This window comes from Aquarana catesbeiana, linkage group LG01 (genome assembly GCF_042186555.1).
Source record: "Aquarana catesbeiana isolate 2022-GZ linkage group LG01, ASM4218655v1, whole genome shotgun sequence".
Lineage (NCBI taxonomy): Eukaryota > Metazoa > Chordata > Amphibia > Anura > Ranidae > Aquarana > Aquarana catesbeiana.
Genome location: NC_133324.1, coordinates 888809528 through 888824947, shown reverse-complemented (window position 1 = coordinate 888824947; position 15420 = coordinate 888809528). Strand labels below are relative to the sequence as shown.

Below are 15420 nucleotides of genomic sequence, written 5' to 3'. Positions count from 1 at the left end.
ACTTGCTTGTTTTGTTGGTTGTTTGTTCAGAGATGTGATTAAATTTGCCATTCCCATAATGAGTGAATGTAAACCTTTGGCATATGCAGTTGACTTGATGCTGCCATTATCAAGCGGTGCAAACAAACAGGAACTGCCCCCACCTATAACTGTTAACAGCAAGGGGCACGTGAAAGGGCAACGCATGTCAAATTGTTATTGTTGTTACAAAGAAAATTTCCCAGCTCACCTACCAGCCAGCAACAACCCAAACTTGTCCTGTCTAACAATTCACATTAAAAACAGGGGTTTAGCTTGCAGACATTTGCAAATACACACATAAGCTGCAGAGGCCATGACAAGGCACCCCAGTATTATCTGCAGTCCTAACTCTATAAATTTTGAGAGTCTCCATAGTAGGAGCTCATATATAATAATGGATACATTGAGGGCCGGTATGCCTGAAGGGAGCCCAACCCTCCTTAACCACTAAAGGACCAGAGAAGATTTCCCCCCCTTAATGACCAGGCCATTTTTTGCGATTCGGCACTGCGTCGCTTTAACTGACAATTGCACAGTCATGCAACACTGCACCCAAATGAAATTATCATTTTTTTCCCCCACAAATAGAGCTTTCTTTTGGTGGTATTTGATCACCTCTGTGGTTTTTATTTTTTTGCGCTATAAAACAAAAATAGACAGACCATTTTGGAAAAAAAAAAAAAAATAATTTTTACTTTTTGCTATAATAAATATCCAAAAAAAAAAAAGTCTTCATCAGTTTAGGCCAATATGTATTCTTCTACATATTTTTGGTAAAAAAAAAAAAAAAAAATCACAATATCGTCAGCAATCAGCATATATTCACGAAAGACTGAAGTTGTCAAACAAACCTGTTTTCCTTTTATGAGGAGGGAAGCAAAAACTAATATGCAAGGTAAAGTCTACAGGCTTAGAAAATTCAGGTTGTAAATGGATAGAAAGCTGGCTAAAAGACAGAATTCAGAGAGTAGTGGTTAATGATTCTTACTCTGAATGGTCTAAAGTTATCAGTGGTGTACCCCAAGGTTCAGTGCTGGACCCTCACTTTTTAACATATTTATAAATTATATAGGGTCTGGGAATAAAAGTACCGTTCCAGTGTTTGCAGATGACACCAAGCTATGCAGTGGAATAACGTCCTTACAGGATGTCTCCAATTTACAAGCCGACCTCAATGAATTTATTTGGGCAACTATGTGGCAAATGAGGTTTATTGTTGATAAATGTGAAGATATGTACTTGGCGGCTAAGAATATGCATGCATCATATATACTAGGAGAACAGCTGGAGGAGTCGAAGGTTGAGAAGGATCTGGGTGTTCTGGTAGATCATAAGCTTATGTGTAAAAAGATTTGCGCCAACTCCTACAAAGTGAAGCAGCCAACACAACAACCTGACCAGGGTAAATGTGTGAAAGAATAAATAAAGTGTGGCGCTAAAAGTAATGTCATTGGAAAAATGTATTAATAGTGATATCTACATAGATAGAGGTACACAATCCTGAAGTGTGCACCAAAAACGCTGGTATTAATTTTATAGGGTGTATACGGAGATAATGACCTCCCCAAATGTGCACCAAATACGCTGGTGATGATCCTAAAAGTGTATAGATATATGTTAACCTCCCCACCCAAAATATCACAAAAACAAAATCAATAATTGATAAAAATTACATATACAGTGATATAACTACATCCATATACCGAGTAAGTGAAAAAAAGTGGGCTGATATCCAGTATAACAGCATTGAATAGAATATCTTAAATAATTACCTGAAGGTTCAACTACAAGGTATAAACATAAAAAAGAGAAAAAAAATAAATTCAGGAACAACACAGTGATGTGTATTGAATGACCTATAACCCAAAAATAGACCAAACTACAGAATCAAAAGTCCATCAGGGTAGTAAGTATAAATACATTTATAGTCCACCACTATGTAATGGGATGATTCTGGATCGCTTCATATCAGCCTAGGAGCAAACAGTCCTTTTAAGTGTGGTAAGCAAGAGTTGTTAGACACATCCCTGCACATTAATATGGTGATATTGGTCCAGAAAAATAGATACACAATGCCCTTACCAGACAAGGTGGACTCACGGGCCCTTGGCGGTGAGTCAAACGAGCTTGTACCGTCAGGCGGTGTGGCACTGTAAAACCGTGTGGCGGTCCTGGGTAGGATCACAACTGATGTCGCCGAATGGCACGTCTCTAGCCAAGTGGAGCTCAACTGTTGTCATGAGTACAATTCATATCTGTGCGACTTCAAGTCAGAGTAACTTTAAAGTATTCCCTGCACTACTTTGGTCCAACTTTGATGTGACTTGAGGTCCATAAAACTCAAGATTACACAGGCATTGCTTCAACTCACATCAAAATTGTGACAAAAAAAATCACGGCAAAATTGCAGGTCACACAAGTGTGAAAGGGGCCCAAGTATTAAATAGCTCTAGTTTGTGATGGCAGTGGTTCCTTAAGAGGATCCTTGCAGGGCAAGGCAACATTCAGTGTCTGTGCACAGGGCCCACCAACCCCCTTATACTCACTTTATGTGTGCTTTCTTGGTGCTCATTTGTCTTAAGCAGCAACACTGGGCAACCTTGGGGATTGGTGACATCACTCTCCTGGTCATGTGACAGTGCTTGGGCCTAGTGATTGGATGCTAGGCTAAGCAGTGTAACGGTAAAGAAGGCCAAATCCACCCCCATACCTAGAAGTATCAAGTATTCTTACTGTAGAGAAGAAAGGAGCTGCAAGGGAGCAAAGGTAAGATATGGGGGCTGGGGTGGCCCTGGGCACGGGTAAGGTGACAAGTGTCAAACAAGAAAAACTCGCTACTCCAGGTGAGATTAGATGCCTGATGATCTAGACAGGTGCCTGCCTCGGCTTGCCTTTGCATGCAGTCAATAAAAGAAGAAATGGCCGCACTCTGTACTGGATCAAAATTCAAATTTATTCAGAACATCCCAAGTGTTGACAAAAGACAGAAAGCTGGTAGATGCATTTCACACTTGTAGTGTGTGAAATGCATCTACCAGCTTTCTGTCTTTTGCCAAGTGTCTCCTTAAAAGAGATGTATAGGGCTTTTTGTTTTTCTTTTAGAATCATACTTATCTAGGTGGATGCAGCATCTGTCCTGGTGCCTCTAACACTGAGCAATTGAACACCGCCGATCGCTCGGTTATCACAGCTCTTTCAGCACGGACTGTCAGTACTGTCAGTCACTGGCTCTCTGCTCTGTCCCCCCCTTCTCGCTCACTGGAGTGGTGGGCTGTGGAGGGGGTGGGAGCAGCTGGTTTAGGCTCTCAGCAGCTTGCTGAGAGGCTGAGCTGGGGGGCGGATCCTGACATCATTGTCCCAATCTTGCCCCAGGTTGGACCGGCTCCGATGCCAGCCGACAGCAGGCTTTAGCTCGCTGTCTGCTGATAACGGGTCACAATAGTGCAAAACTAACTGCACTCCTGTGATACACAGGAGTAGTACAGCCAAACAAGCTTTGGTTGTCCTCCTTTAAATCCCAACCCCAGCCAAAACCTATTTTTGTTGTTTTGAACAGAGTTGGGAAGGGTTTGAATCTTTGGCAGACTTTTATTGCTCTCTATCATCCTATTAGAGAGATTTCCACGTTCTTTTAATCCCTGTGACAACAGGACAAGAAATGAGGGAAACAGAGGTCACTGGGACAGGAAGGGAAACAGTGGTCACCGGGACAGGAAGGCAAAGACAACAATATATTTAACCAGGAAAGAAAGCCGGAAAATCCCTCAATAGAGACCCAGACAATAAAACCTGACAGCCATTCTAATTTCCCCACCCCCGAAAGAAAGGAGCTGAGATTTGATATACAATTCTGTATAAGTGACAGGTCCACTTTAAACCAAGTAATACGAGAAATTCTAAACACATATGGGAGTGAGAGCGTAAGATTTGCCGGTTAAAAGAGAAGAATGCATGAAGCAGATAATCCTGATAAACAATCAGTAGTCCCAGCGCTGTGATCGGTTATTGGCTGAACATCCTCATTCACTTCATGGCATAATCCCACTCCATTTGTGGCTGGAGATGGGACAAAATGGAATGTCAGAAATAAGCTGACAGTGGGGCACTATTTCTGCTATGTGTGCACAACAGAGCTCAGGGGCTTCGCCATGGCCAGACATGCTCTCAGAGAGACATTCCAGGAATATTACAGCTCGTCTGCTGCCCTCTACACACGTGAAAAGGGAATACACAATTCTAATTAGCAGACATCAACACAGCTGACAGTGATGAGATTTGATGACAGTTATGACAGTTTTGAGCCACATGGCCCATAACTGCTTCCAGCAGCAGGAATTTATTACACAAATTTATATAGCGTAAATAAATTACACAGCATTTTATCTACTGTGCATTCACATCAGTCCTGCCCTCAAGGAGCTTACACTATAAGGTCCCTATCTCACATACATACATACATAAACACATATTAGGACCAATTCGGACAGGAAAATTAACCTACCAGCATGTCTTTGGAGCGTGGGAGAAAAAAAATGCAAACTCCATGCAGATAGAATCCTGGAAGGGATTCAAATCGAGGACTCCAGTGCTGCAAGGTTATTAAGTCACTGTGCTGCCTATTATCTTTTATTCATAAAATTTACTGGGGATGATGAAACAGAGGCTAAGAAAACTACAGTCCTGTTTTCCTGATGTTACTGGCTGATAAACACCTCTTTTTTTTTTAAGAACGTTTGATTTTCTAATGGTTAGTGGGATCAAACTGATGTTCATTTTCGACTGCAGTGACAACAAAGTTAGAAGGAGCAGGATGGAAATTTTTTCTTGAAGGAACCAGCAAGTTCTAAAACATTTTTTTTTATCTTAATGCAGGGAATGCATTAGAGCAAAAACACTTTAACTTTAGAATCACTTTAAGATTTATCATTGACTTCTAATATCCTAATAAGCTATTGTATGGACGCATTGTCCTTCATGTATAAAAGCAGCAGAAATGATGGTTATTCCCATCATGTTTAGTGGTTTTCCATTGTCCCGTATCCTCTCCCCCTCCACTGAACTCACCTGTTGAACTGAAAGCGCTGGTGAGTGAGGAAGCTGATGGTGTACTCCAAGCCGGAGAAGAAAAAGAGATACAGGAAGTAGACCAGACCCAGCATCCGGAGATTCTGTACATCTGCACACAGATAATTCACGTGTTACATAGGCTTCAGATGGTTCTTATGCAATAATAAACTTGGAGGTGATGAGGCTACATAATTTAAACCTATGTATTAAAAAATTTAATCAGATTCCAGCCGTCATTCTAGTGCATGTTAGGAAATTAAGTGTTACTTCATATAGTGGAAGCAGTACAATATATCCTTGGGAACAATATTTATATGCGAGTCCCTTTGTGTTTGTTCTGTTTAAAAAGTACTGCATCCCTATTTCTAGAGCCCACATTATGTAATGAAGGACATAGACGAGTGTGGTTACCTGCTACCATGCTTGCCTAATTGTAGGGGTCTTTCTATCTAGCATTTAAAAGGTCAACATAAAGCGGAGTTCCACCCGTAGAAATAATTTTACATAAATGTGCAGCAAATAACATAACAAATGACATTTGGAGAAATTTCTTTTTTTTTTTTACTTACCGTTTAATCCCTGTTGCTATGTGGTCCCTTCTAATCTTCCCCTTCCTCACCGCAGCTCCTGACGTCACTTCCCTCGGCTCCTCTGCTCGCTACTGCTCCTGGGAGATGTGCATCATCATTTCCCAGGAGTCAGTGGACAGAGCCGAGGGCTAGGTTACCATAACAACGGGGTGGGCACTTCCGACGACGCCCATTGTGATGGCAACCTGTATAGTTTACAGCGCCGCTACGTGCTATTACTGCACATGCGCGAGAACGGGCGGTGCATGCTGGGAATACAGCAGCGCTGTATCCTGTATCTTTTCCTGCCCACAAGCAAGATGGGAATCCACAAGAAGGAAAAATTTCGAAGGTATTTTTTAAGATAAATATATAATAAAGGCAGCGCTAATGACAAGAATAAGAATAGCTTGATATGCATTACGGAAGATTAATAGTAATTAAAAAAAAAAAAAAAGATGTGGGTGGAACTCCGCTTTAAGCCAAGTCTTTTCTTTGTTTCAGATAGCACTAGGAAGGGTCAGAATCTTTTATTGCTGTCTCCCCACTAGGAAGATTTTCCCTTCCCATACCACACAGCAGCACTGGAACAAGAAGTGCGGGTGAATCTCTTGAATGGGGTGCAGTCAGTAATACAAAATACTGACAAGGTTCTAACCCTTCCACTGTTCGTGTCACCATGGGAGAGATTTCCCTTCACTTCCTGCCTTGGTATCCAGAAGTGAGCATAAATCTCCTCAAAGGTGTACAAGATAGCAATAAATAACCACCCCTGCTATATTCAATAGGAAGAAGTAAATAGTAATAAAAAACAAATACAATGCATCTGAAAAGTATTCACAGCACTTCACTTTTTCCACATTTTGTTATGTTACAGCCTTATTCCAAAATGGATTAAATGCATTATTGTCTTCAAAATTCTACAAACAATACCCCATAATGACAACATGAAAGAAGTTTGTTTGAAATCTTTGCAAATTTATAAAAAAAAAACCTTATGTACATAAGTATTCACAGCCTTTGCCATGACACTCAAAATTGAGCTTAGGTACATCCTGTTTCCACTGATTATCCTTGAGATGTTTCTACAACTTGACTGGAGTCCACCTGTGGTAGATTCAGTAAATTGGACATGATTTGAAAAGGCACACACCTGTGTTTATAAGGTCCCACAGTTAACAGTGCATGTCAGAGCACAAACCAAGCTATGAATTCCAAGGAATTGTCTGTAGACCTCCGAGACAGGATTGTATCGAGGCACAGATCTGGGGAAGGGTACAGAAAAAGCATCTGCAGCATTGAAGGTCCCAATTAGCACAGTGGCCTCCATCTTCCGTAAATGGAAGAAGTTTGGAACCTCCAGGACTCTTCCTAGAACGGGTCACCCAGCCAAACTGAGCGATCGGGGGAGAAGGGCCTTAGTCAGGGAGGTGAAGAAGAACCTGATGATCACTCTGACAGAGCTCCAGCATTTCTCTGTGGAGAGAGGAGAAACTTCCAGAAGAACAACCATCTCTGCAGCACTCTACCAATCAGGCCTGTATGGTAGAATGGCCAGAGGGAAGCATGACTGCCCACCTGGATTTTGCCAAAAGGCACCTGAGGGACTCAGACCATGAGAAACAAAATTCTCTGGTCTGATGAAACAAATATTGAACTCTTTGGCTTGAATGGCAGGCGTTGTGTCTGGAGGAAACCAGGCACCGCTCACAACCTGGCCAATACCATCCCTATCATGAAGCATGGTGGTGGCAGCATCATGCTGTGGAGATGTTTTTCAGCGGCAGAAACTGGGAAACTAGTCAGGATTGAGGGAAAGATTAATGCAACAATGTAAAGTTGCCAAGATAACAAAGGAGTGGCTACGGGACAACTCTGTGAATGTCCATGATTGGCCCAGCCAGAGCCCAGACTTGAACCCAATTGAACATCTCTGGAGAGATCTGAAAATGCCTGTGCACTGACGCTCCCCATCCAACCTGTTGGAGCTTGAGAGGTCCTGCAAAGAAGAATGGGAGAAACTACCCAAAAATAAATAGGTGTGCCAAGCTTGTAGCATCATACTTAAGACTTGAGACTGTAATTGGTGCCAAAGGTGCTTCAACAAAGTATTAAGCAAAGGCTGTGAATACTTATGTACATAGGATTTTTTTTTGTTTTTTTATTTTTAATAAATTTGCAAGGATTTCAAACAAACTTCTTCCATGTTGCCATTATGGGGTATTGTTTGTAGAATTTTAGGGAAAATAATGAATTTAATCCATTTTGGAAAAAGGCTGTAACATAACAAAATGTGGAAAAAGTGAAGCACTGTGAATACTTTCCAAATGTACTGTATATGCTATCAAGAAGATAGCCCAGCAATTAGCATATCAAACACTGGTACTTCCATTGCCCCCTCTAAAAAGTGAAATACTCTGAAAACGCCTACCTGACCACACTAGAGTGGAAAATCATTACACATGCATTTCCTTGTTTAATGGGGTGCTTGTAAAAAAAACAGCAAAGTGAAACTTGGGGGTGCTAGGAACGGTCACCAATCAAATGCTTGATTCAATATTCTAGCCCACAATAGAAAAAGGATAGCTGGAGTTTAGCTGGCTGGAAGAAGCAATGCAAGACTGGTCCCCTTTCAGATTAGTACATTAAGAGTGCTAAGACTGTTTGCCCATAGCAGGGGTGTTAACAATGATCAGCTTTTATTTATTCATGTAAAAGCTTTATTGAAAAAGAGAAAAAAAACTGTTGTGGTAACTGCAATATATAAAGTGCAGCGCTAAATTAAACAGAAAATATGAACAACTTAATGCCTACCAGCATGTGAAAATAATGTGCAAATGTGCAATGATCAATATGCATTATTACTATAACTAATATGCATCATTGAATAATGGTGAAATTACTAAAATTTACATACAACTAACATAATACAATATAGCATATAACACACTATAAAGTGCAAGCATGCAATAAACAAAGGTGCAAATTTGCAATATTGAATGACAAAGTGAACGAAAAAAAATGTAAAAAAATCCAATGAAAAAGTTGGGAAAAAAGTTCTTGTAAACTAGTCTTCAGTGGAGGAGAACCCACAAGAGGTGGACATCGTTGGTCAGATGCTTAGCAGTGTGTCACTAATCACCATGGTTAAGATAAAAGGCTTACCAGAAAGCCAGCGACCACCCTTACTCAGGGGGATCACAAAGCGCTTGTTTGGATTCAAAGATCCACAGGAAGGATGTCCAAGCATCTCTCATCAGAAGCCTCTATGTACACTGGACTGTTATCAGCAGCCAGAGCATCAGACAGCCTCAGCAACAGGGTGTGTTAATATGCAAAGAGACAAAAGACCCAGGATAGTGTAGTATTGTCTCTTAGGTGGTTTTTGGCAATGCTGCAGTGCTGCATACATATGTTTCAAAACTGGGGGCTCAGCTCCAGTGCAAACAAGCCAAAACAGTTCCTTGCGATTTACAAATCCATGGAAGCGATCGCACATGCACAGAGCGTGGCATCCCAACAATCGTTTAGTCAAAGGGGACGTCATCAGGTGTATGCCCACATGCCTGCGCCCACACTATGGAAGGAGCGCTGTCATTGGTCACACAGGACGGCACAAAGCCGCTAACTGAATAGTCAACCCTGACCAATTGTAAACGAAATAAGATGTAATCCTTGCTTACAACATACTTTAGCCAACATTGGGCAATCAAGAGACTCATCAAGATGCATTGGCCAGTTATTAAGAACGATCGAGTTCTTGGTCCTGTATTATTTTCAGTGGTGCTTCTAACCTAAGGAACACAATAGCACCTAACCCCCCTACTAGACCCACGTTTTTTGGTGATCTAAAGGGGTACTTTCTGTGTGTGAAGTGTAAGGCCTGTAAGATTAATACCCATTGGGGTAGGAAAATGACAGAGTTTACCTCAACAGGCACAGGAGACACTTATCCAATAAAGTTGTAATAAACGTGTACGACAAAATGTGTTGTCTACCTCCTTAGGTGCCCTTGTGTCGTAGAATCAGTGGGAAGCACCATTCGAATATTACATATAAGATTGGGAGAACACATAACTAACATTCGAAAAGGTTTTGACAAGCACAATGTTTCAAAACATTATGACTTGTAACACAATCAGGATCCTAGTGGTACAACCTTTGTTGCCCTTGAGAAATATGTTCCTCATTGGCGTGGGAGCAATGGCAGACGGAATATATCCAGAGCTGAGACTAACTGGATATACAAATTGGGCTCCTATGTGCCCAATGGTTTGAATGTTGAGTGGGACAGCAACTGTTTTATTAATAGTTGATGTCCCCACTATTCCATACTGGCCATTGCATCTACTTTTTTCCAATTTTAACTTAATTTTTCTAAGTTCAATTTTTGTTTATTCTTTATTATGCATCCTTTTTAAATAATTTTCCTTTAATTTTTATTCTATATTCTATCTATACTAATTCTGATGCATTAAAGAAGTTCACTTCCTTTTACTATAGTTTTATACCTCAGTTAATGCACATGTATATGTGCCTAACATAGGATTTGAATATATATATATATATATATATATATATATATATATATATATATATATATATATGTTTTCAGAGTTTTTATAAGAATTTATATGTATTGTACTAATTTTTGATTACAATAATTCTTAATGTTTACATTTTTGTTGATTAACTTAAGGTCTATTGGCAATGTAGGGAAGCAAGCCTGTGTAATCAATTATGTGGGTTTTTATTTCCATTTTTTATCTTTCTACAAGATGGCGATGTGTGCCTCTATTGCCATAGGATTGTGGTCTCCGTCCTTTTAGGGATGTTAGACATACTATTCCATCAATGGCTGCAAGGATTACATCTTATTTCATTTACAATTGGTCAGGGATGACTATTCAATTAGAGGCTTTGTGCCATCTTGTGTGACCAATGACAGTGCTCCTTTATCTTGTCAATAGAGTATTTATAGTGTGGGCGCAGGCGTGTGGGCGTACCCCTGATGACGTCACCTTTGACGAAACAATCATCGGGACGCCACGCTCACACGCTCTGCGCATGTGCGATCGCTTCCATGGATTTGTAAATTGCAAGGAACTGTTTTGGCTTGTTTGCACTGGAGCTGAGCCCCCAGTTTTGAAACGTATGTATGCAGCACTGCAGCATTGCCAATAAACCGCCTAAGAGACAATACTACACTATCCTGGGTCTTTTGTCTCTTTACATATTAACACACCCTGTTGCTGAGGCTGTCTAATGTTCTGGCTGCTGATAACCGTCTAGTGTACATAGAGGCTTCTGATGAGATGATGGAAATCCTTCCAGTGGATCTTTGAATCCAAACACACACTTTGTGATCCCCCTGAGTAAGGGTGGTCGCTGGCTTTCTGGTAAGCCTTTTATTCTAACTATGGTGATGGGTGACAAGCTGCTAAGCATCTGACTAATGCTGTCCACTTATTGTGGGTTCTCCTCCACTGAATACTAGTGGGATCTCCTTCACTGAATACTAGTTTACAACAACTTTTTTCCCTCTTTTTTATCAAATTTTTTTACATTTGTATATCATTCACATATGAACTTTTTTCTTTTTTTGTTCACTTTGTCATTCAATATTGCACATTTGTTTATTGCACGCTTGCACATTATAGTATGTTATGTAGTATTGAATAATAGTTAAATTACTAAAATTTACATACAACATATATTAGTTATAGCGATATTGCATATTGATAATTGCACATTTGCACTTTATTTTCACATGCTGGTAGGCATTGTATTATTCATATTTTCAGTTTAATTTAGTGTTGCACTTTATATTTTGGATTATTCTTTTGTGCCCAATATCTGGGTTATAGTTTTCAGCTGCTGATTTTTTAACCGATCACAGATATAATAATTTGTATACATATGTTGTGGTAACTGCTTGTGTAACTGCAGCGTGATCTGGAGTTTGGCTTCAATTTGAAAATATATCTAAATCTGCTAGTACATCTAACACTCCCCTCCCCCCAGACTGACAATGCTGCTGTTCAAAGCTGCCCATGTACTCCTTCATCCAGAATAGGGGCACACTAATACAGGATATGTGTTACTGGTCAGATCACCAGGTGAAAACAACAGGGGAAAAAGCCTAAGGGCCAGTTCACATCACAAAAATGCACTCCAGATATGTTCCAGATCAGTTTTTGCTTACAGTTCACACCAAACGCAGTTCCAGTTCGTTTTTGATACAATTTGCTATGTTCCAGTACAGTTCTGTGCATAAAAAATGCAGCATGTTCTACTTTTTTTTTTTTCTGCACCCGAAACCGACTGGATCTGACTGCATTGGTGTGAACTAGAACTATTGGAATACACGAAAAACACTGTGCATGCATTTTTTGTGCAGATAAAAGCGCATAGAACTGCATCTGGTGTGAACTAGCACTAAAAGAAAGAGAAAAAAAGAAAACAAATGCAGCCACCACATCTAAGAATTAGTAAGCTGCAATATATTTTTGGATTTGGGTTTAATACAGCTTTAAGGTCAACATTTTAATAAGCTTCTTCTTATTCTTTAACTTACTTCTATTAGATGGGAAATTGTCTCTTCTTGTTATGGCTGAGAACTGGAACAGAGACACAGGGCTGATCAGGTCTAGGGCCCCTTGACACCCCACTATCACAGAGGACACCTATAGACAATGATAACAATTGATTAGAACACACAGTCAGATAGAAGATTAAGAACATAAGAGGTCAGCCCTGAATTTCAGGGGGAATCTGGTAATAGTTTGAGGGCCAACTACTTCTGTGCCAGAAAGAATTTTGCTATGGTGGACCAACAGTAATTTGGTAAAGTAACGTGCCTGCACAACCTAGAACAATGCCAACAGTTTTAGGGCCGGTTCACATCACAAAAATGCACTCCAGATCCGTTTCTGCATGTGCGTTTTTAACACTTTTTGGTGCGTTTTTGATGCATTTACGGATGCATTTCAGGTGCTTTTCTTCTTTCCTGTTTTTTTTTTCACTATACTAGGGTCCAGTGCGTTTTTGACGTGTTACAGTGCGTTTTGATGTGTTTTACTGCGTTCAAGTACAGTCCAGTGCAGGGAAAATGCAGCATGTTCTACTTTTTTTTTTTTTGGGAACTGAAAAGCCCTGAAACTGACTGCACTGGTGTGAACTATGCCATTGGAAACCATATAAACATACTTTCCACAAGTTTTTGATGCAGAACAAAAATGCACTGGACTGCATGTGTTGCGAACTGGCCCCCAGGGTACATTTACACTTGCAAATGTACTCAACTGCAATCATATGCAAAAACCACAGTGGGGTCCAGAATTGATCACTCAGGTGATTGCTACATGAGCGATCACATGCGAGCGGCCGCGGTTATCTTCGGGAGCCGGCAGCCTCCTATTGCTTTCAATGTGCCTGCCCCTTGCAGCTAATTGCCAGGAACCCCCGCTGGGGTTCTTGCATCTAATTGTAGTCGGGTGCATTTGCAAGTGAGGCTGATCTATTTTTCAATGAAGAAGTTCAACTTTATGGAATCAAAGTTAAAGGGCATGTAAATCTAAAATCTACGATTGGCAGCCAATGGCCAAAATAAAGACACAGGCCTTTATTCAAGAAGTTTCAGCATTAGCAGGAAATATCAGAGTTTTGCTGGTCAGAACACTATGGTGGCTGCTACAGGTATTGAAAGCACTTTTAGGTGAAATATATTAATAAATAGTAATAGTACTAAGTAACCTGTAACAAAAATATAAACAGCAGGTTATGGATACTCTGGGGTCTCTTTGTTAGCCATATTAAGGATACGCAGTGAAGAATTAGACACTTTGAGATAATGAAAGCCGGAGAATGCTTATACTAGTAGAAGGTGTCAGGTCTTTTAGCACATACACACCCTGCATTGGTGCCATGGCTGACATTCCTGCACATGAGCGACACTTCTAAAGTGAGTGATAAATTAGGAGCAGGAGGCATTCATCCCTGCCTGACAAAATGCTACAGATCCAACACCCACATTCCCGCTGCATGACCTTCAATCTGCACAGCAAGAAGCCTCCAAGGTGACAGAATGTGAAAGGAGAAAACTGTACAATCACAGAAACTCGTTACCTGCTACACTACACATTTTGGTTCTCTCTGATCACATCAGATTGTGCACAGCATACACTAACAACAATGCAATCTACTATACTGGCCTCATCTTTTTTCTGGTTTGGGTGTCTCAAGATATCCACATAACTTCAATCAAAATGTCCCTGTTGAAAATACAGGCATACTGACACCTACAGTAAGAAGATCAGAATTTAAAGTGCTTGAAAACACTAAATTATTTTTTTAAAATAACAAAACAGGTTTATACTTACTTACCTTCTCTTTTCGGGTCCCCTGCCGGCGCTCCTCATCTTCTGCGAGTGCCCCCATAGCACACCGCTTGCTACTTGCTATAGGGGGAACTCATGCGGGCTTGCTTCCAAGCCGTGCTGCATGTGTCCATAGACAGACACTGGGGCTCGGCCCCCGACCCCTCATCACTGGCACTGGCCCATGGCTCCTGCTGCCTAAGCAAAGCCTCTGCAAACAGGAAGTGAGGGGAGAGAAGAGCTGCAGATGGGCATAGTGCTGGAGCCAATGAGGGCTCAGGTAAGTATAAGGAGGGATGAGGGTGCATACTGTTGCCTAATTATTTTTTACCTTAATGCAAGGAATGCATTAAGGTAAGAAATGGTTAGGCGTTAGAGCCACTTTAAGAAAAAAAAATCCCCTATGTAGGAACCCCCTGTGCCTTTATGTACTTCCCCTACTCCTGTCTGCCTCTTTAATTCTTGAAAAAGCCTTTGCAAATGTCCTAAGCACTCCCTAACCCCTACAAGACCCTGCTCAGGCATGGCAAATGGCTGTCAGGACGGACAATGAGCATTGTGGGAAAGCAGTAAATGCATGCGCACACATTACAATAATCAACTTTTCCTAGTCAACAAAACATGGTGACTGTAAATAAATGGCAGTGATTAATAACGACGCCCCTTAGAGAGAATTGGCTTACATGCTTACATGCTTCAGGGTCTATGGCATGCATTAATGTGCACTAAGTTAAAGCAACCCATTCATTTGAATATTTTTAGCAGCGCACCACAATGTACGGTAGAGCATTACCATGTGTTGCAATGCGCTGCAATGTAGGTGCGTTGGTAAAGTGCCATTGAGAGAGCATTGCAACGCAGTGCACCATAATGCGTTAACACAATGCAACAGTGTCACTCCAGCCTTTGGGATTTCTTTAAATCTGTAGTATATGTATATTAGTGCTGCTTGTACTTAACAATCAATGTTTTGCCATATATCATGTACAGCTCCAGCCAATACATTTATTTTATTTAGGATAGAACTTGGAACTTGCGTCACATTTTTATAACTGTATGTATACCTGTTGTGGATATTTTACATCCATGTCAGAGAGGAATCTGTGTCTGTATGTCTGTATGAAAAAAATGTCTTAGTGAGCATTTCCCTACTATGTAATGTAAAGGAAGAGACTGTGGAAAGTTATAGTTACCATAATTAACCCCAGTCTGTACTGTGCTGGCAGATTACTGTTTTTAAACTGACTGGGAACATAAACATATCATGAGGGTTTCTCCAATTTGACTGCAAAAGTGGAAATACACTTTAAATGGTACGGGAAAGAACAAATTATTTTTGAACTCAATATCTGCTCAGCAATAAATAAAGGGGTTTAGGCCTCATA

The 15420-nt window shown here is 40.6% G+C and overlaps 1 protein-coding gene across 1 annotated transcript in view; it reads right to left on the bottom strand.

Moving 5' to 3' along the window:
• The window catches only part of MFSD10 (major facilitator superfamily domain containing 10), a 73650-nt gene that overhangs the window by 24135 nt on the left and 34095 nt on the right, over positions 1-15420 (bottom strand). The window contains exons 7-8 of the mRNA XM_073610877.1: positions 12235-12343; positions 5086-5197 (exon numbers count right to left, since the gene is read on the bottom strand). Of these exons, the coding sequence (XP_073466978.1) occupies positions 5086-5197; positions 12235-12343 (221 nt within the window). The remainder of the gene's footprint in view (positions 1-5085; positions 5198-12234; positions 12344-15420) is intronic.